The sequence below is a fragment of the Miscanthus floridulus genome, chromosome 6 (assembly GCF_019320115.1).
Source record: "Miscanthus floridulus cultivar M001 chromosome 6, ASM1932011v1, whole genome shotgun sequence".
In the NCBI taxonomy this organism is placed as follows: domain Eukaryota; kingdom Viridiplantae; phylum Streptophyta; class Magnoliopsida; order Poales; family Poaceae; genus Miscanthus; species Miscanthus floridulus.
Window position 1 is genome coordinate 137595797 of NC_089585.1, and position 22584 is coordinate 137618380.

The 22584-nt window shown below is 47.5% G+C and overlaps 3 protein-coding genes across 3 annotated transcripts; 2 read left to right on the plus strand and 1 right to left on the minus strand.

Moving 5' to 3' along the window:
• Window positions 1–975: 975 nt before the first annotated feature.
• On the minus strand, window positions 976–1767 carry LOC136459817 (putative glutaredoxin-C2). The gene has a single exon (XM_066459657.1). The coding sequence runs from the start codon at window positions 1707–1709 to the stop codon at window positions 1383–1385; it is 327 nt and encodes a 108-aa protein (XP_066315754.1). The 5' UTR covers window positions 1710–1767; the 3' UTR covers window positions 976–1382.
• A 7943-nt stretch (window positions 1768–9710) lies between these two features.
• LOC136459818 (succinate dehydrogenase subunit 4, mitochondrial-like) lies at window positions 9711–12080 on the plus strand. Its single transcript, XM_066459658.1, has 3 exons — window positions 9711–9936; window positions 11193–11294; window positions 11467–12080. Exons 1-3 carry the CDS (start codon window positions 9748–9750, stop codon window positions 11815–11817), a joined length of 642 nt encoding a protein of 213 aa, XP_066315755.1. The 5' UTR covers window positions 9711–9747; the 3' UTR covers window positions 11818–12080.
• A 5133-nt stretch (window positions 12081–17213) lies between these two features.
• Window positions 17214–19895, plus strand: LOC136459819 (probable leucine-rich repeat receptor-like protein kinase At5g49770). Its single transcript, XM_066459659.1, has 8 exons — window positions 17214–17373; window positions 17474–17661; window positions 17773–17993; window positions 18153–18279; window positions 18382–18453; window positions 18600–18780; window positions 18939–19071; window positions 19199–19895. The coding sequence occupies exons 2-8, from the start codon at window positions 17499–17501 to the stop codon at window positions 19445–19447; spliced, it is 1146 nt and encodes a 381-aa protein (XP_066315756.1). The 5' UTR covers window positions 17214–17373; window positions 17474–17498; the 3' UTR covers window positions 19448–19895.
• The last annotated feature ends 2689 nt before the right edge of the window (window positions 19896–22584 follow it).

The following is a 22584-nucleotide window of genomic DNA, read 5'->3' on the forward strand; positions in this document are numbered from 1 at the left end:
CACAATTGGTCAGCTCCCATCCCAATTCCCAACCCCGACCACGACCACGTGTGAGTGCACCATCATCTGCTACTGCCTGCCTATTGCCAGTGAGAGAAACAATTAATCTCTAGGATTTTCTCTCTCTCTTTTTGCTAATAGGAAAATATCTACACCCGTTTTATGATTATTACATGCATAGTTCTAGCTTTGTCTTACGTATACATTAATTTTATAATGTAATTTAATAAAATAACTTATTAATAGAAAAAAGTGGACCAGCGCCATAACACATCTATCCAAAATTAGCTTCGTTATATTTTTCCTTGGAATATATTTCTAGAGTGTATTTCTCGCTTAATTTGTCGAGTCGCTGGTGTGGCCTTTTGCTGGTGCTGGCTTACGCAAGGTCGTGGACGTGGTGGGCCTACCGTGGCAGTGTGCACCGTGCTCATGTGGGACTTGGACCTAATTAAGGGTCAGCTTATAGTCAACATCACTGGCAGACCAGATAATTAAGTAAGCTTTAATGCCTACACGAAAAATCAAAGAATTTTGTTATGCATATTTGCCTAGATTTATCGTTTAAAAACAAAGTTCGTTATGCATACTTGGATAGATATATCGTTCAAAAGCAGTAGGAGGATGCATTCTTCTATCTTTTCGTCGGTCTTGCGGACACATGTTAGCAAAAGGACATAGGCGTATTCGGGCCTTTATACTTTTCACTCACTGCTTTGTCCAATTCAAAAGGGTCCTTAACCTCTACAAAATAAATTTCTCATTATTCAAAATCTTGTTTTAATGTGTTGTGTGTCTTCTGCAATGTCAGTCTGACAATTCAACGTGTTGTGTAGATTTGGCGGCTGCTCCCCATCCCCGTGCCGTACGGTGGGCCTGTGCGTGGCATGGACAGCCCAGCAGGCCGCGGCCGGTTCAGACTTTAGAGGTACCTCGCCAGACACCACGACCTGCCCTGCCCACCACAACACGGGACGGACGACATATTTTTCTGTAAATAATATTTTTTAATGATTATTTGCAAATTTACAAGCTGTTATAGAAAAGCTTGATGTGTAGCATCCTGTCGGCATCCCATAAGCCGATAGGCCTACGAAAGCAGCCGCGAGAAGCAACGGCTAAGGCGTACGGCAGTTTTTTTTCTAACCTGTCGGCATTCCTCGGGCCGACTAGTCCTGTCGTCCCTCCAGTGGCCGATGCAGGCACTACGTGTGTTGGATCAGTTAGAAGTAGGCCATACTACGTATAGAGCAGTATATATATATATAGCTTGATGGATCGATCGGATCATGATGAGTAAGCATCTAATAGCGTAAGGCAGCGGATGAGTTAGCGCGCGCGCATGCATGCATATATGCGCAGTGATTCATCACAGATCATCATCAGAGCCAGAGAGCGCCGGCCTCGCGCAGGAGCGGCACGAGCTTGCCGCGGAGGTGCAGCGCCATGATCTGGTCGGTGGGGCCCACGAGCTTGCCGCCGATGAAGACCGCCGGCACGGGCGGCGAGCGGCCCACCATGCGCGCCAGCGCCTTCTCCATGTCCTTGCCCCCCGGGTCCTTGTCCAGCTCGTGCACCGCCCACCCCACCCCCAGCTCCGAGAAGAGCGTCTTCACAGCGTGGCACATGCAGCAGTTGCTCGTCCCGAAGATCACCACCGCCCGCTGCGACGCCAGCCTCGACACGCCGCCGTCCGCGGCCGCCGCCATTGACGCCGCCTTCTCTTCTCCTTTGAGATGATGCCTCGATGATGGTGCCAACGATCGATCGAACCTCAACTTACTAGTTGAGGGTTCAGAGTTTATGCTGCTGCTAGCTGTTCGTGTGTGTATGTATGTATGTATGATGAATTGATGAGTTGTGGTGACGATAATGATCGATGAGGCTGGCTTTATATAGCAGATCGATCGAGAGGCCAGTCTCCATCTCCACCGTACCGGCCGACCGGCCGGCTTTTGGAGGAAGTGGCCACCGGGGCAGTGCAATCTTGAGGAGTGGCTAGCTATAGCTAGTCAGGGAATCGAATGTTCTGTTGAGAAGGCTCGCGGCTACTCTCTGTGATCGCCTTTGCTTTTGGGACGAGCCACGGCCCACGGGCCACCATTCTACAGATTGTTTGTTTATTTAATTTGTTTGAAAATAAAAGGCAGTTAGTTACATTACATCACCAAGATCACACTGAGCTGAAAATATACCAGCGTCTGATGCATGCATACTAAAAATGATGACGTGAACTAATTAAAATTGCTTGAGCCGGCCGGGTGCCATAACAGCATTTTATTTCTTCTCTATCTACTGCTACTAAAAATGATGACGCCAACTAAGCTTAGCTTGGCTGGTTATGTTACTTATGGTGTAATTTGCTCATCTAAATTTAAGTCCTCAATTTGGCGTTGGATGTTCGTATTTTTTTGAATTTAATGTGCATTATAACAAATCATCACATCAACAACCACTACGCCAGATTCTTACACTAGGAACGGGGGCATTTTTACTGTAGGGGGCGGCTGGGGTTGGGGGCGCCCCTACAGTGGGTGTCCTCGGGCCCCAACAGCCCAGCCGCCCCTACAGATGGCACTGTAGGGGCGGCTGGTAACCTGAGCCGCCCCTACAGTTGGGGTTGATCTGTAGGGGCGGCTCAGTCACCAGCCGCCCCTGCAGTGCCCATTTGTCTTTTTTCAAATTTCAAAATTTGAAAGGTTCAAATTTAGTCAAATGACAAGATAACCAAAATAAAAGTTGTAGATATTGATGAGTTGAGCAACTTTTGTATTCATCACTTTTACATCTGAAATCATTTAGGGTTTTAAATTTTGGTTTGAACTTGTCAAATTTCAAATTTCCAATTTTAAAACGTGTAAAACATTGTCACATCCAAGTTGGATCAAACTTAAATGCTGAAGCATGATTTTAGAAATTTTTAGGAAAAAAACATTACATTTGGAGTTAGTACGAGGGAGAACAACTAGTTACAAAGTTTACCCACAGATTAAAAAGAGAAATCACACTGTTCTAGATGATCTTTACGTGATCATAGTGAACAGTGTGATTTCTTTTTTTAATCTGTGGGTCAACTTAGTAACTAGTTTTTCTTTCTCATACTAACTCCAAATCTGATGATTTTTTTTCTAAAATTTTCTAAAATCATTCTATATCAATTTATTTTGTTGGTTTTGTCAAGATATACATATGAAAAGTTTGAGCAATTTAAATTTTGAATTTCAAAAAAATACAACTTCAGACAAGATTTTGGTACCCCAAATGATTTCAGCTGAAAAAGTGATAAATACCAAAGTTGAATAACTCATCAAGATCTACAACTTTTGTATTGGTCATTTCTTCATATGACAAAGTGGTAATGGCATTGTTCACAAATGTGACACATCTCTCATAAGGTTTTATAAACTATATGAGACATGTGTAAGATTAGTGAACAATATGTGCTAAGAATTTGTCAAATAAAGAAATGACAAAATAAAAGTTATAGATATTCATGAGTTGAACAACTTTGGTATTCATCACTTTTTATGTTAAAATCAATTTGGGTCTCAAATTTTGGTTCGAACTTGTCGTTTTTCAAAATTTCAAATTTGAAAGGTTCAAATTTTGTCAAATGATAAGATGACTAAAATAAAACTTGTAGATATTAATGAGTTGAACAACTTTGGTATTCATCACTTTTTATGTTGAAATCATTTTGGGTCTCAAATTTTGGTTCGAACTTGTTATTTTTTAAAATTTCAAATTTAAAAGGTTCAAATTTTGTCAAATGACAAGATGACCAAAATAAAAGTTGTAGATCTTCATGACCTATACAACTTTGATGTTTATCAAATTTTCATTTGAGATCATTTGGTGTCTCAAAATTATTTTAGTAGTTTTGATTTTAATTTTTTAAAATTTAAATTTTTTTCTCATTTTTAAAGGTTCAATTTTGCAATTTTAAACTGTTGTAGTTATTTTAGTTATTGTATATGTAAATATATCTATAAAAAATAATTATAAAATTTTGTCATCCACTTCTGAAAGGTGTTGTTGGATCTGCTGAAAGGCGTCATCCACTTCTTTTCCTCAAGCAAGAACTTTAAGAGCTGTGAAGGAGTACTGAATCAAGTTAACAACCTCTTAACCAAGTCTAAGCTAAAGATTGAGGAGGAATTCAGGCAGTTAATGAGTACTTACAGGTAAAATTTACATGTACTTTGTTGAAGAGTCATCCACTTCTTTTCCTTGAACAAGAACTTTAATGTGTCTGCTTCTGAACCAAGTTCATTGTTGATCCTTATAATTGGTAGGGCATTACGTCCTGTATTTTCTAGAGGTCTTCCAGTAATAATTTATCAATTATTTTGATGGCTGTTCAAATCTCTTATTATCAAAGCAGGAAGCTTTGGCCGCCGCTCAGGGTGGCCACGTCGCCTCGATTTCCCCTAGCCGTCCGATTCTGCCATCGACCATCCGTGTTGGCTCCGCCCCCCCCCCCCCCCCGCTACAGTTCACCGCCCCCGCAACGAAATCCTCCCCGTCTCTCCCCAACCCCGACGGCCTCGTCCTCTCCGCTCTCTCTCTCGCTCTCTCGATCCATACCACCATGGCCATGGTGCACGGAGCGCACGCCTGGGCCGGCGCAGCTGCGGCCACCCTCCTCCTCCCCCTCCCCCACCCCACCCACCCCATGGCGTGCCCTCCCCCCTCTCCTCTCTCTCCCGGTGCGGTCAGGGCGACGGCAGCCAGTGCGCGCAGCCGGCCCGACACGGGCCGCCGCCGCCGGCACTTTCGCGGAAGCCCTGGCCACTGGCCTCTGCTGCCCGGTCCCTCCCTTCCTCCCCCTCCCCTTCCCTCACCGGGCGCCGGGGACGGACGTCGATGTAGCCTTCTCGGCTCGGTCTTCCTTGCCGGTGGAGGCCCAAACCGGCGGATCTGCCGGATCCGGCGCCTCCATGGTCGGATCCGTCTGTCCTCCCGTCCGATCTGTGCAGGCAGGAACCTTCCGAACGCCATGGCCGTTGCTTCCATGGTGGAGGACCGTGCCCCAACGACGGCGCTGCCCGCTGGCTCCTGCGCGTCTTGTCCCAGTGCTCCGCTTCCCTCCGCTCTGTTGTGACGCTACAGCCAGCTCCGCACGCCTGCTGCGAGTGGTCCGCGGCAGTGGCGCCCCCCCCCGGGCGGCGCGCCGCCGTGGGTGGGGCTCGGTGGCCTCCTTCCTCTCCCCCATCCTCCGCACAGCCTCCTCAATGCCTCCTCCAGTCGGGGAGCGTGCGCTCCTTTGGTCGGCGAAACCCTAGGTACGGCCCAAACCTTAAGCTGCACCATGCGCTCTCTCCCCTTCTCCCTCCCCTTCCTCACTACGAGGATCGTACCCGCGCCCCCCTGGCTGCAGCGAGTGAGGTCGCCCGGTGTCCATCGTGTCCTGTTGTTCTCCTATGCAGAACTGATATCCTTACCTGTACATTGATGACTAATTGTTTCATTCATGTCATCTACTGAGGCTTGGGGATTGTGCTATGATGATTCTTTAAAGACTGAGACAATGGAATTGTGCAGTGATGATTATATAATTATTTTATTCTTCCATGGATCTTGCTATTTTGGGTGCCTTCGTCGTGACTGTGTCGTTATATTACTTGCACATTTTTTCCATTTGTTAGTCAGTATACAACCATTGTCAATGATGTCTTTGCTTCATACGATTTATCGGTTGTTCTATTACTGAGCACACAACCCATTGCCGATGATGTATTAGCAGTTGACCTTACTAGGAACGCAGTTTATTACTTGGTGAGCTGCAATATCTGTGCGCTGCGACGCCTCTTAGGGTGCCTCCGACGGTAGTGACCGTGGTGCCCCCTCTGTTGCATTCGTTTCTTGCCGTCTCCCAGGTGAAGCAAGACCATCCCTCTACTCTGTATTGATCCCATTGCGGTCTCCTCTATGTGCCTCTTCTGGATTATAAGTGTGTGACTATGTTGTTGTTTTATTTATTTAAGTCTGAGCATATGCCATTGCTGATGATGTGATGATGACTGTGAGGTGCTTTTAGTATACCTGAACATATTATTGTGCCTTTGCTATTTTGCATTTTGGTTGGTTGAACATATGTCGATGCTGATGATGCTGCAAACAAATGTCTTTAGCTGAAATATACGATGTGATTTTTTCTAACATGTAAGGCCTGCAAGAAGCGGTCATGATTATCACTCTTTTATGATTTTTTGCTTTGTCATTGCGAGTGAGGTATTCATATAGGTCAAACCTGGAAATATTTACGTGTCGTTGCTATTTTGCAAATTTTTCCCGCACATGTCGCTGCCGGTGTTGCTTGACACCAAATATCTTCTTCTCAGTTATACCATTTGAGAGTATGCAGTCATAATTGTGCTCTGATGTACCACAGAACTCATGTTTCTATTCATTTGCAGGTCTGTTCCTGTGGTTGGCTTGGTTCCTTTGGGTTACAAGTACAGGGCTCTCGGATGCAGAACCTATCTCTACACATCTACGAGCTTGGTAAGTGGTAGGAGATACAATATGATTGTGGGGTGTTTTTATATGTCCATTTCTATGATAGGGTCTGAGTATTGCTTAATGTGTCCAGATTCTCGCCGTGGTCGCCTCCATGGCCGTTTGGCTATGCTTCGTGGCCTCCCTCATCCTCCAGCACAACCCCAATGTCTCTTCTGACTTCTACCCTTCAGCCACCAGATCAGTCCCCCTCCACTGTCACATCAGCACCTCCATTTTGGGTTTTCTCAGAGTGGTGTGCCATATTTAAAAGTTCATGCAAGTGCTAGACTCCAACGATGTGGTGCTGCCATGCTGGTTGAGTTCTTCGTGTCGTGGTGCGGCCTTTGCAATCAGCTAGTGCCTGGCCGGGATTAGATCATCGGGTATACATTAGGATGATGCAGCAGCTTCGTCACACTGGAAAAAAAAAACTGCCCAGCCATGTTCTTTCATTTTGCACACTTATACTTCACACTGTATAGTATGGAAAGATATAAGGTTAGCACATACAGTTGCGTAGTTGGAAAGATATAAGGTTAGCACATACAGTTGCCATGTTGATGGACAACCAGCTTGAAAGTGATATCTGAATATCTTATGCTCTTTGTGAATTATGACTTGTGATGATGTTCTAAATAATGGTCTTGTGTTTGTGGATGTATATACGTATATTTGTGACGGTCAGATTCGAATTTGAATTATATATATATATGTGGTTAGATTTGAATTTGAATTATTTTTTTTGCTGAAAAATCCACTATAGGGGCGGTTCTTGATTGAACCGCCCTTACAAATACACACAACAGGGGCGGCTGGTGATACAGCCGCCCTTACAGAAGTCCACTACAGGGGCGGCTGATATTACCAGCCACCCCTACAGAGGGCACTGCAGGGCGGTCAGGAAACCGCCCCTACCGAGGCACCCTCTGTAGGAACACCCTGGGAAGGGCGGCTGGCGCAGCTACCCCTACAGAGGCTCTTGAGCCGCCCCTACAGTTAACTTATGTAGTAGTGAACCAGAATTTAGCCACCACAAATAATATATGGTCGTCGGGTTCTATTTGCCAGCCGTTCCAGTGAGTGTGTACGTCATCACAAGGTGCCATGCCATTTTATCATTAATATTACATTTTATTTATACCTTTATTAACAAGAGTTTTGCTTTTTTGAAAACTTCAACTGAGCTCGTCTTACACTACAGGGAAACCAATGCAACGTTGGTGCAAGTAAACATGCATGCCTCTGACTTCTTTCAGTTTATTTGTAGATAACTCCATAAGGACTGAATCGATTCTAGCTGTTTTCCTTTTTTCCGATTGCAGTACAACAAGAAGAACAATTCTTGAGTGGGCATCAAACATCATGCATTCAGCTTTCAGCACATTGTTTGGGGGTGCCATATTGGCGTAAAACCCCGCCCATTTCTTTAATGCCCTACTTTGCATTCTCGACGTGTCAACGTGAAATGAATGGGCATATCTATTTCCACTTACACGTCGAGGTAAGAATAAATCGGCAGGATTAAGTACTAATCAATGGATTTCCAACGCCTAAGAAGACACTCAAAGAATAAAGGGGGCCTTAATTTGGTACACTAAGTCACTAGCTATAAATGTCGGTAGAATATGCCTATTCCTAAGAACATAATGGAGGTGAATAAGCAGTCGTAACCGCCCTATCTGCCTTTCCCCCCCATTTGAGGTACGTGTGTCTGTGTGTGATGATCGTGTAAAATTGACTTTTTATACGTGGGCCCGTCTATATATATGACAATGATAACGAGCTAGTTATCTTTGTTAGATCTAATTCAGTTGGCCCAACTTTATTTAAATTAAATCAAATAAATTATAAGGCTCATAATAAATATTAGGTGCAATGAAGGATTAATCCCGTATGAGAAAATTAACTAGAGATTGACGCAGCTTAAATATATGTAGCTATTGTGTGCACTTGTTTTAAGTTTAAGAAAGGTGGAATGCAAGCTACCCGCCCGTAGCGCCAACAAATTTTTTTAGCTCCAAACAGTAACCAGCGCTGCCTTGGTGGAAGATACAGTCTATCTTCGGACGGTGAAAAGAGTGACCAAATTAACAAGAAGGTAGCAGTGTAGGATCTACGGAAGGATAGACATAGGAGAGAGTGAGGGAGGAATGAAATAAATTTGCTCCTTTTAATACCAAACAAGATGAGTGAGAGTGTAAGGATAGACGGATGAGAGAGTGAGGGAGGGATGAAACAAATTTGCTTCAACACATGCAGGTACAAATGCCAGAATTTCTAAAAGGCTAAATATAAAATGTACATATAAATTGTACTTTCTTCATTTCAAATTATAATTTATTCTGACTTTTTAGATATATAATTTTTACTATTTATCTAGATATAATGGACATTTCTAGATGTATAGTAAAAGTTATGTATCTAGAAAAGTTAGAACAACCTATAGTTTGAAACAGAGGGAGTATCTATTAAGATGGAAAATAGTTGAAATTATGATAAGCATTCATGTAGACAACTACAAACAATGCTCTGATCATGCATGCTTTGTTTTATATTTTTCTTTAAAGTGTAGACCAACCTAAAACACACGAAATAAGTGGATATAGATTCAAACCACCTTCGAAGCTTGTTTGGCTGCACTTGTTTTATACATGGATCGAGGTGGATATAAGTGTAATCGGATAAAACCTAATGAGGATAGGGCCAGAAAATAGTTGTACGGTAGTTTATTTCTTGTGGACCTATATGTAATTTCTGAGGATGTATTTATTCTAAGCATATATATAAGTCAAGCCTATAATTTTTTTCTACAAAAAAGTTTAGTGGATGTCATTGCCTCCTCCCCCCTCCACAAGGCCCCAAGAGCTAGGAAAACTTTACTCGTGTCGATAAAAAAAACTTACTCGTGTCAATGCTTTTTCCTTTTGATCCGACTCAAAATCACAAATTCAGCTACACGAATTGGTATTCCAGAACAAGTAAAATGATCATGGAATCTATCTACCCATCCATCTAGATTAAAAGGATTTGACTTGTCAGTCAATTCCAGGCTTTGTGGCTCGAAAGCGGAACTCCTTAGTCCTTACTGCACCACATTTGCTGGCCCAGCCCATACCTGGGCCGTATTCCTTACTGGGCCAAACCATATGGTCTCGCATACCCTCCGCGTCGTCGGCCACCTTCTTTCCCAGTTTCCCTCTCGCTGCAGTCCTCTCCTCAGGCGCGGCGGGAGAGACGGCGAGAATGGCGTCGCGAGTGCTGACCCGATCCAAAGCCCTAGCGCACGCCCTCTCACGCGACGACGCGGCCACGCCGTCGCCGCTGTACGGCGCCCGGTCTCTCCGAGCGCTCTCCACTCTCCCTCAAAACCCTGCCGCCGCCGCCCCGTCACTGCGCCAAACATCGGTCTGCTCCCCTCTCGACCTCCCCAAGGTTCGCGTTCGCCCTCCCTCGCCCCGCCCATTTCCTTGCTCCGGATATACATTTTTTTTCTCAGGCAATGTGTCTCTGTAGATCGAATCTATGGTTCTCCGCGTTGCGTATTCGCTTGCGTTTTGTGGGGGCAGTTATAAAGTTTGCTAGCTTATAGTCTAGATAGATGAATGGAAGAATTGTTGTTGGTCAATTCTGTTTTAAGTTTTGACCATCAACAGATAAGTGATCGCATAGACTGACAACAAAAAAAGTGGCATCACTAGATCGATCATGACAAATACTTTCGCAATATGCTGTTTGAATTAACACATTTTTCATAGAAATTGTTAGTCAAATTGTCATCTTGCAGACCTTTTCACTGCCAAAACAACTTGCATTTTGGATCAAAGGGAGTATCTTTGCGCAAACATTCTCTTGTTCTCTTTCATTTTCTATGGAAAGTTTCTCACTTCAATACCAACCTTCAGTAGCAACTTATTAGAGAACAAACATGTCATTCCTTTGCTAACATTCAGGGGTCTTATTTCTAATTAAATGTTATGCCACCTGGTTTCATGGTAGCTCATACCTACTGATATAAGTATTTCTTGTCATGCAAGTTCTCATTTCCTTTTAATTTTGCTAGGATCAATATCCTCAAGAATTTTCTAGGATTTGTAACCACATCTTTAGAACCTGCTTGGGTTAGTCGACACATCTTTACTCTTTACACTTAGTGTGAACTTTGTTTCCATTGCTTTACTAAAGTTCTTTTGCATTAATCAGTGATGGTTCATTATTCTATGGAGGACTGAATATAGAGGAGGGAACTTAAGTTCACTGTCCTGAATAAGGAACAAGGAAGTTTTATAGGGAAGCACTACCAATTTCACACAAAAAACAGTGTCACATTTCACTATGACATTTATATTCTAACTACCATGACCATGACATTTACTGTGAGTCTGTGTATTTCTTGAATGCTTTACTAATTATTGTTTGCATTGAAAAGAACTTCTCTGTCTTGTGCAATCACACTTCTGAAAGTTTGGAGCATAATATTTGTATAATTGGCATGGAGAGTTGGATTATTAATGCATGGTTTGTGGCTTATTCTATATGTACCTAACTCTTAATAAGTTCAGTTTGTGCCCTCTTAATGAACTTCTTGTGTTTTTTACTTCTGATCCCATCTTTCTCAGCAATGTAGCGTTTGGTTGTGCTCCTATTAATTTACATTCTTGTGCCATTTCATCTTTTGAGTATTCAAACAGATTCTAGGGTATGAGCGAACTTCACGACTCAGTGGCACACAAGTATTCCCTCGCTGGTTTTCTGCTGGAGCATCCAATGGATCTTCTGTGCAGCAGATGCAGGTGGGTCCTATTGTGCATTTTATAGCATTTATGCCTCTGATAGTTTGTTATGACTTCCCACTAGTCATTGGTTTGCTAGTGCAAATTCAATGTTCTTTCTATACCTTAAATCTCTTCTACACTGCCTAAGATAATTGCTGATACGGCTCAATCTGATGAATTGAAAACACAGGAAAGTGCCTCCACAAAGGTGACGGCATTCAGCCCATTAGAAGCAACTATCACCAAACCCAGACGCAGTCCATTGACATATGAAAGCTTGAAAGTGAGGGTAACTGAGCTAGCTAGAGGAGCTACATATGTCATGATCCCGGCTCTGCTTTTCACGTCAAAAAATACCATTACCACTTCTCTTCTGGTCATGCCAGTTTTCCATCAGATCTACATGTTCCACAAGGAGATCCTGCTGGACTATGTCCACCATGATGTTACCAGGAAGTGGGCTTTGATCTACTTCAAGATTCTTCTACTGATCATGGCTAAGGACACAATTGTCTACTTAGATCTATATCCGCTACGGTAGTTCCTCCAAAGATGCATTGAGCACCCAACAGGACACCAAAATATTGAAGGTAGACTAATGGCAAACTGCTGGTTCTTCTGTTCTCAAATACTATATCTTCGTTGTCCTTTTTGTGCTTGTTACTTGGATTTGGATTGATTGGTGCCCTACTGAAAATTGTGTCTTGTCAAGTAATTTTCATTTGACCCTAAATCCCTGCTAAGGTGGAAGACAGTTTTATGCTAGCTTTGTAATAATGGTAAATATCGATAGTGATCTCTTTTCAGTTTGATTGTGTAACTTGCCTAGTTATTCTGGTCTTGTTTTTTTGTTCTGCCTATCTCGGATCAGTGATATTGCTGTGCAACAAGCACATGGTTGCTTGCTTATTTCCCCCTCATCAAAATGCTGACTCCTGGTGAGTGGCTTGGTACCTGCATTGCCGTGATGAAAAAACGAAGTGCAAAGGGTTCGAGTGTTTTGACTGTTTGTCATCGTGCTGGTATGGATCAGTTCGAATTACTCCCTCTGTCCAAAAAATGATGTAATCTTCACGTCAAATATTTTAAAGTTAGGCTAAATGATACTGAATAAATGTTATTAGATTAGTAATGAAATATATTTCTATAGTGCATTTATTTAGAGTTATAAATATTGATAATATTTTGGATAAATTCAGTTAAAATTAAGGAACTTCGATCCAATCCAAACTCAAAATCACATTTTTTTATAGAGAGACAGTACCATAGTAGGAGTACAATGCATCCATGTGACTTGACACGTTGGATGCAGCTACTCTATAGTACTTACCCAAATGATCAATTCATACGCTGCTGCGTCGGGACATCGTTTTGACCATCGTACAGTTGCATTGTACACGCACAATGTGGTGTGATCGTACATCTCTCATGCCCAACTGCAGCACATTGGCACCCATACAGCACAGCAGGCCCCATTGGCTGGCATTACCAGCCCTACGCCGGTAGTATGCGTCCATGATCATGGACGCAGACAGCAGATACCAGTGTCGCAGGAGCTGTGGCCTGCCAGTGCCAACCAGATACCGGATCCTGATGCAGCCTGCAGCCTATTCTCTGGTCACCACAGTTGCAGCTCCCAAGGGAGCAGTCCATCCGTGCCTGTCTGCACGTCGATGGCAATGGGATTCTGGTGACGCAGAAAACTTCACATGCAGCAGGCACCGGACAACAGGAGGCAGAAGGGAGTTTTTGGTGTCTACCTATGTCAATAGAAATTGTTATGGGATAGGAAAAAGTCTACTTAACTCCCACCTTTCATACTTGGTCTACTTCACCCTTCAACTATGAAACCGTCTGTTTTACTCCTCGAACTTTCCAAAACCGTCTATTTTACCCCTGGGCGGGTTTTTGACAGCGGTTTTGCTACAATAACAGCATGTCTGCTACAGTAACGATGTGTTTGCTACAGTAACGATGTGTTTGCTGCAGTGTCGGCAATTTTGAATTTCCTTTTTTATTTATTTTTGATGAATTTTTGAAAAATCATAGTAAATCATAAAAAATCATAAAATAAAAAATCTAATTTTATTGGACTCCACATGAGTAGATCTACACAATGAATATATAATACAGTATGCTTTAGTACAATTTTTTTTAGCTTTAGATTAATTGGAAAATCCAATTTTGTTTGTAATTAATTGGAATAATTCATAGCTGTAGCTTCTATGGTCCAATTGTGGTGAAATTTTTATGCTACGCTAATTATTGTATGCTTGAATTATAGTAAAAATTTCGTACTCATTGGACTATGTATAACTTAGTTATAGATAAATTCTAATTAATTACAAACAAAATTGGATTTTCCAATTAATCTAAAGCTACAAAAAAAAATTTGTACTAAAGCATACTGTATTATATATTCATTGTGTAGATCTACTCATGTGAAGTCCAATAAAATTAGATTTTTTATTTTATGATTTTTCTATGATTTACTATGATTTTTTAAAAATTCATCGAAAATAAATAAAAAAAGAAAATTCAAAGCTGTCGATACTGTAGCAAACACAGTAGCAAACACGCTGTTACTGTGGCCAATACACTTGTGGCTGCAGTTAGCTAGCATGTGACATGATGATAATGCAGTGCAGCACATTCTAATTTCTCTGAATGTTAGTAGTATGCTAGCTCTGTATCTGCATGATGAGCCAAAGACACTTGTTGTTTTTGCCGCGAGCTGCCCAATTTGCAGTAGTTTAATCTTACAGCAGGTGCTCATTCGGAAGCAACTATTCCTGTCCTCCATGTTGCAGCTTGCCAGCCTAATGGAACTACGGCCCTGTTTAGATTCCAAAAAATTTTGTGCAGTACCCGTTACATCGAATCTTACGGCACATGCATAGAGTACTAAATGTAGACGAAAAAAAAACTAATTGCACAGTTGGGTGAGAAATCGCGAGACGAAACTTTTGAACCTAATTAGTCCATAATTAGATACTAATTGCAAAATACAAACGAAAGTGCTACCGTAGCCAAAATCCAAAAAATTTTGGATCTAAACGGGGCCTACACTTTGAGCATGCATTGGTGTAGGCTGGTGGCTGCGTAGCTTACCAGCACATGACGTGCAACTCAGCTGCAGGGTATTTCCTTGTGCAAACTGATGTCACTCCTCTGCTCAAGTTTCACATTCTGCACCCATGGTCATCGTCATGAATTCCAGCCTCCCTCAGTCCCTCTCACAGACGACAGTAATCTTCAGTCTTTTCACCGGGTCACTCTTCAGCGCTTGAGTCGGTCAGTTCGTTGAATGAGAGTTTTCTCTTAGGAAAAAAAAGAAGTTTTTCTTTACATCACAGCAGGGACAGGCTTTCAGTCACTTTGCGGTGACAGGGAGCTTTTGGGCACCCGGAAAGCGAGTGCTTGGGCTTCCTTTTCGGACGCCCATGGCCATGGCCTCCTCCTCCTGCCCTACGCCACTCGCCACGCCAGAGAGAGAGAGAGAGAGAGCACGCTAGGTGACAAGCGCATCATACTGCTCGGCTTTCCAGCCTATCATGGACTCACTCACTCATGGTCAGCCAGTCAAAGGAGGAGAGCCCTAGACTACGCCACACTAGCCAGCAATATGCGGTCCCCATCTCGCAAAGCTCAAGCTAATAACAGCTGGAGCCTGCCCTGGAGGGAGGGAGTGTCTGTCTGCTGCTACCGCTTAGCAGTAGCAGCTATCGCAGAACACTGGACACGGCCACGGGCACCACCGCCGGCTAGACGAGGGCCCGGCCTGGCCAAGGAACTGACCGATGCCAATTATCAATTACTCCCTCAGTCCCAAAATATTTGCACATTTCATTCAAAAATTGTCCCAAATTAAAATGCCATATAGGGTACCTAGGGTACAACATCTACTGACTACAGCAGCCACAGCAGGTACGACCGTGAAATAAAAAGAAAAACTGGACAAAAGAGAAAACAACGTAGGATCCAGAAGCTTCCCCATCCACTCGTTTGGTTAACCCGTTTGGACTGCCGTACGACGCCACCAAGGCTCCCAATCAAGTCAGATGGATGTTTCTAGGGATAGCAACATCATTTTACGTCAGTCTTGATTTGCGTGTCCAAACCTAGATGTGCAAATATTGTGGGACGGAGGGAGTACTCATGCTTGAGAGTTGCCACATCTCTGAAGGAATTCTGATATCTGGCCAGCAGAAGGAGAAAAGTTGTTGAGAAAAGTTTCGCATGAAACAATTCAGCCGTTCTCGTTTTCCTCTGGACGAACCAATTCAGACGATTCAGTTTCGGTTCTTGCTTTCTGTTGAGATGGAACGTGTAAGCTTAGGCCCTGTCTGGTTACCCCTCTAAAAACTTTAGAAGCTAAAATCTGGATAAAATTTACCTAAAGAACCAAACACCCCCTCCTACAAGCTCCTAAAAACTTTAGGAGGGCTAAAAACTTTAGGAGCTCCACCCCCTCCTAAAAGCTCCTAAAGTCCATCCTGAACTTGGGGTACCTCTCCCGACCGCACACTCCCCCACACCCCCGCACCCACGTCCCGAACGCCGCCGCCCCCGCTCCCTCCCTCCTCCATGCCGGCGCCCGCCGGATCTGCCGTCCCCACTCCCTCGCGCCTCCGGATTCGCCGCCCCCGCTCCCTCGCGCCACCGCACGGGCCGGCCGCAGCGCCCCCGCTCCTCCACGGCGTTCGGCACCGGCTCCGCTCCAATCTCCACCGCCACGGCGTGGCAATGTCCGCTGGCGAGGACCACTTTCGGGTGGCCGCCCCGTCCACCCCCGCCTCTACCGCCTCCACGCAACCCACCACCATGTCGCCCACCTACGGCGGCCGCCCCGCCACTCCATCCGCCTCATTCGCGCGCCCCACCACCCCGTCCTTCCGTCGGCGGGGCCAGAGGACGAGGCCCTGGTGGGCGGGGCCGGAGGTCGAGGCGTCGGTGGCAGGCACCCGTAGCAGCTGCCGTTTGGGCGCAGGGAGGGCGGAGGCACCCTCCGCCCCGCCGCGCCGTGTCCTGCAGTGCCGGTGACCCTCCCCGCGGTGGGACCAACGCCGGCGGCGGCCGCCGCCATCCCTCATGGAGCCGGTGAGGGGGAGGCTTGAGCGAAGAAGCAAGAGGTCAGGGGGAGTAAAGGGGATGCGGATCCAGGTAGCGCGGGCGTGGATCTGGCGACGGCGGCGGCGGATCGACGGTGACGTTGCCGGAAGAAGCGGCGGCGGCGGCGGAACCTGTGTGAGGCGTGGCTGTGGCATTTGAGGAGTGGGGAGGAGACTGGAGGGAGAAAGAGTGGCGTGCGGAGCTACGGAAAAAGGAGAGTAGCGCCAGGGGTAACTGGGGAGGGCATCATGGTCCTTTTGCCACTGCATTTATTGCCTTTAGTCAGTTTTAGGAGGTAGAATCAAACACTCCTTTAGGAGGTTTTAGAAGGCTGCCTAAAACTTCTAGGAGCTCAAGTTTCAGGAGCTTGAAACCAAACAGACCCTGAGCCTAATCAGCACATCCCATTTCCATGTTGCCAACAGGAGCATAGCACTATAGCTAGTACAAGATCGACCAACAGTACGTCTGCGAAGAAATGGGAAGAAAGAACCGTCGAAAAAGGCAGGCACCGATCCGTTTTTACAGCTCCACATGCACACAGCCTGCACACTGCACTGACTGAGAAGGAAGTCCCAATGGAAAAAAAAAAAATGGCGTCGCAGTTGAAGAACCATGCATCCGACCAGCCATCCAATTGCCTTGCCGTATGCCATGTGGGGTTTCGCTTCCGCGGCCACCACGTCACGTCACATCCATACCTGGACCTGGGCCAGCGGCGGCGGCGTCTCGCTCCGTCCCCTCTTCTTCTTCTTGACCGCCAACGGCGCGCCGCTCTCGCTGCCTTTAAAGAGCCGGACGGACGGACAAACAGCTCGTGAGGGCTCGCCCGCCATCGAGGACGGAGCAAAGCTCTCGTTGGACCTGGGCCAGCGGCGTCGAGCTGCAGCGCTGAAAGCAAGAGATCGAGCCGAGAAGAGTGGTCCGGAGCTCCGTCGCTTCATTGATGAATGCCGAAGCTATAGCGGTCCGTGCTCCTTCCGAGGTTCGTCGATCACTTCGCTTCGTTGATGTATATATAGCAGATAGATAGATTCTTGCTCTCCCTGAGCTGGGTGATCGATCGTGGGCTGCAATGCACGCAGGTTCGATGCCCCGGTCGCCGCCCCGATGGCACTCCCAACCCCGGTTGTAGCCGGCATTGCGGCCGGCGCCGCCGCACTGCTGCTGGTAGCCGCCCTCGCCGTGGCGTGGTGGCTCGTGAGGCGGCGGCGGCGCCGTGACCGGAGCTCCGACACCGGCTCCTCGTCGGAGGCTCTTCCTCCCACGCTAGGTACGTGCGTGACCGCTGCTCCTCGACCGCCCGCAACTCGTGCGTGCACGCACATACGTACATATCATATGCCTGCCGCTTAATCGTGTAGCTTGCTGGTGCTGGATGCAGCGGAGTGGGGCCGGTGCGGCCGGACCTCGTCGGCGCCGGAGTTCCACGGCGCCAGGCAGTTCTCGCTGGAGGAGCTGGCGCACGCCACCCACAACTTCGCTGAGGCCAACCTGGTGGGCGCCGGCGGCTTCGGCCTGGTGTACAAGGGCCTGCTGCTCGACGGCACCGTCGTCGCCATCAAGCGCCGCGCCGGCGCGCCGCGGCAGGACTTCGCCGACGAGGTATATATTATATAGCCAAACACCAATGCATCGTCCCGAATTGCAGCTACTGCCCAGATCAACACGCCTGTTTCTGACCTCCCTGCCTGCCCAGCACCTTCTGCACTGTTACCATCTTCATCAGTCCTTCCATGATGATTTTTTTGGGTTGAAATGCAGATTAGGAGGCTGTCAGAGATCTGGCACCGCAACGTCGTGACGCTGATCGGCTATTGCCAAGAAGGGGGTCTACAGATGCTGGTGTCCGAGTACCTGCCCAACGGCAGTATCAGCGGCCACTTGTACGGTAATGAGCTGAGCTGAGCCCATTCACTAATACTTCTAGCAGTAACCTTGTGTCTGCTTCTCCGGATGCTGCATCAACATTGTGTGCTGTTCTGTTCATCAGACACCGGCAAGGAGTCCATGACAAGGCTGGAGTTCAAGCAGAGGCTGTCAATTGCCATTGGAGCAGCTAAAGGTGACAAGATTGCCAAGTCATGCCATTCTTTTACACCTGTCATGATGAACAAACAATGCACTAGTAGAGATGCATGCCCATTGCCCAGGGTGTTGTACAACACAAAGACAAACACGGTGCCTGAAAGCCTGAACTCTGAACTGCAGGTCTGAATCACCTGCACAGCCTAGCGCCGCCGTTGATCCACAGGGACTTCAAGACGAGCAACGTCCTCGTCGACGAGAACTTCATCACCAAGGTGTCCGACGCCGGGATCGACAGGCTGCTGCGAGGGTTCGATGGCGCCGCCGCTCCGGCGGCGAAGAGCGGTGTCTTCCAAGACCCAGAGTGAGTAGTCTGAATGTGCATTCTGCCGTGTTACCTGCATTCGGCCTTTCTTTGTGTCACAGTATATAGGACATGAAATTGCAAGCTCTACAATCCAATCCAATTCTCACAAAATGTGCTCCTCATGAATTCTTACCATGCATTTCTGGCGTTTCCAGGGTACATTCACTGGCGCAGCTTTCTGAAAGCAGCGACGTGTACAGCTTTGGGGTGTTCCTTCTGGAGCTGATCACCGGCAGGGAAGCAGCGGGGTTGGTTCCGCCGGAATCCAAGGATACTTTCGCTCAATTGGTGAGTACTGTATATAACAAATCTCTAATCTCAAAAGTCAACCATGAAAAATTCTCTCCGAATTTGGACGGGCATGTATGGACTATGAAGCTCATGATCTTACCTGACTGACGAATCCCTGTGTCAGATGGAGGCGCGTTTCAGCTCGAACGAGCTGGTCGACCCGAGGCTGGGAGGGAGCTTCACCTCGGAGGGCATGGCGGAGGTGGTGGGCCTAGCGTTCCACTGCCTGAGCCCGTCGGCGAGGCGGCGGCCCAGGATGCGGCTGGTGGCGGCGGAGCTGGACCGGATCCTGGAGAAGGAGATGACCCTCACCACCGTCATGGGCGACGGCACCGCCATCGTCACGCTCGGCAGCCAGCTCTTCACGTCCTGATCGATCGGGACCCGCTGGCATCATCAACCCAAGGAGCAAGCATGGTCGCTGCCGCCCCTAACGCCGCCGACATGGCCTTGCCGGAGACCCCAGGCCCTTAGTGCAACCGGGCAGGCGCCCGGAATCCACCTGCTCTGTCTCTGTCATCCATGCCCGTTGCCCGGCGACCTGACCGGGGCCGGGGGTGATCGCTGCTCGAATCTGCAACCAACAGAGAACGAGCGCTGCTTCCTGCGTGCGTCCAGGGGAGCTGGACGACGCGACGAAACGCAACGCGAGCAGTTCGTGGCCGGTGATTCTCTCACTCACTGCTCACCCTCCGTTTCAGGAAATTTCAAGAAACAGCAACAGACGAGAACCTGTCTCTTGATTTTTTTTTTCAGTCTTCATGTTCAGAGTTCCGTTGGCTTTCATCGAGCAGTTCAGCCAAAATATGTGTATATATGTAAAAATCCATTTGACTCCCATCTAGAATTGGAAGATGGAATATACAATTAGACGCAGAGGCCACGCATGGCGATTGAAATGCAAGCCTTCATCACGAATCTAAATTTTGAAAATCAATACCGGAAGGTTATGACACAGAAACGAGTCAATTACTGTAACAGTATAAAGGAGCAGTGACCAACTCAGGCCACTTGCTTGACAATCTCATGCATATATTGCGTGCGCCCTTGCGCGCGTCGTGCATTGGCAGGCAATTGTCACCTTATAAGCACATGCTTTTATGTTAGCAAGAAAATGTTTTACCTCTCTTTACAGGGTATATACACGTAGAACATGCCGTGGAAGTTTTTTTACATGAGAACTACAGAAACTGGCTCATGTTTTTGCATGGAACAGATAAACTTAGGGTCAAATTTTCCTCATGCAGGCACTGTGTTTTTCCATGCAAGAACTGAATGAATTACAATGGCAACAATATTCACTCATCATCCACTATTTTGCTAAACTATTATACAACCGAGAGAGGTACCTGAATGGGAAAAGAAAGTATCTAATTTTGACAATGGCGAAAATATGAAAACATTAATGTTGGATTGGTTCGCCAGGGATGTCCTGTCAAAATATTTTGCATCTTTAGTCTTCTTTCATCTTCGCCATAACTGCATATGCTATCTGCATTTCAACATAGCACATTTTGGTTCAGGGCTAAGGATAGGGTGATATGCGGAATCATGGAAATGGCAATTATACGTTACATGCGTAGTAACTGGAATTAATTTAGTAAGTTGAAGGTAAGGGTTGAGTAGATAGATATGTGTTATATACCTTTTGAGTGTAATCATTTGCGACAACAGGGAAGAAACAATGTTTGGCAAGCTGCCGAGTCTTCTGGGACTGGGATGATGCAAGCTGCGAAGGGGAAAAGCTGTATCATTTAGTTAACGATAGGTATCAGAAGAAACTACTACAGTGTTCTATTTTGAGATAAAGATCAGAATAACACTGTGAGAGTACAACTAGCAAGGAATGCCGGCATTTTTCTCCTCCTTTTGACCTGACTTGCCTTGCGCACGTCCCTGTGTGCACGTACTCAGCCGAACAGGCTGGGATCGAAACGATCGTAGATTATTACGGCCGACTGATTTGGTATGAAAGAAAATACTGTTCTGGTTGAAAATTTACGATGGTTTACGATCAAGTGAACAGGCTACTGCCTCTACGTTTTTTCAGTAGAGATTTAGTTTAATGGATATTAAACATGTGACATGCATTGAACTAAATTTACAGGTGCAATACCTATGGTGTGGCAGCTAATGTCATTTCTTCCATAAGCATTGAGGCTAAGCTGAAGTTAGAGATTCCAGGATGAGCCACCCCGGCGCCGCCGGCCACCCCCTCCCCCCCCCAAACTCGACTTCTCCGACTCCGACGTCGACTCGGCGTAGGTGTGGGACTCCTACCTCGACGCCGTCCGCCGGGGCTGTCCGGCACACGCGGATGATTCGGCTGAGGGCAAATCCGCCCAGCCGCCCGCCTGCGCCGTCGATAAGCACCAGTCAGCCCGGCGGCCGCGTCCCCGTGCACCAGCGTCTAGGACGCCGCATAGACTCCGCGGAGCGACACCCGGCGCACCACCGCTTCGGAAGGGGGAACGGGTGCCGACGCACCTCCGCCTCGGGGGGAACGACCGCGTGCCGGTCCACCAGCGCCTCGGTCCACGCGTTCCTCCACGGGGCCGCCGCCGGATCTCACCACCCGACGCCAACGGCTGGAGAGAGGTGCTCCCCAGGAACCTAGACGGCAGAGCACCGGTCGCCGAGCAGGGGAGACCAGCCGCACCGCTCAAACGGGCTCCCCGGCGGCGACGCATCCCCAACGCCTTGCGCGACAGGTGCCTCAACTGCTTATCCTACACCCACAAGATCGCTACCTGCCGCCGGCCGCTGCGGTGCCTCCACTGCCACGGGTACCGGCACCTGGCCCGCGACTGCAAGAGGCCACGAACACCGCGGGGCAGGAGCGCTTCGTTCGGGCGCGTCGGGCACCGGGCAACACCGGCACGCCGATAGGTTCCCAAGCCGGCGGGTCGACCCCGGCGAACAGCCCACCACTTCCAGCGACCCCAATCTCGGACGAGCGCGACCCTCTTCCGCCTGGCCACCCAGAAAAGCGCCAGTGGGAGAGCACCTGCATCATCCAGCGCAACACTGCCATTGATGACGCCGAAGCTTCTATGCGCCTCGCCATCACGGCGGTCGCGGCGGACGCCACCCGCGACATCACCGCCGCCGATTCCTCTCGTGCTCTATGGAGCATTCATGGCGTCGAGGAGGCGTCGTTCTCCATCATCCCCTTCTACCAGGAGAACTTCCTCATCAGATGCTGGTCGCAGGAGATGCGGGACCGGATCATGGCGGCACCGCCGGTGCCTGTCGCTGGAACCGTGCTGGTGCTGTGCCCCTGGACGCGCCTGGCGCACACGGAGGCGACATCTATGCAGTACAAGGTGTCCCTGGAGCTGGAGGGAATCCCATCGTACGCCTGGGCGGAGGATACGGCGGCCAAGATCCTCGCCCCCAGCTGTTAGATCCACGACGTCGAGCAGCACACGGCGGCCAAGACGGACCTCTCCGCGTACAAGGTCTCAGCATGGACATGCGACCCGCGCTCAATTCCCAAGGTGGTCCGGC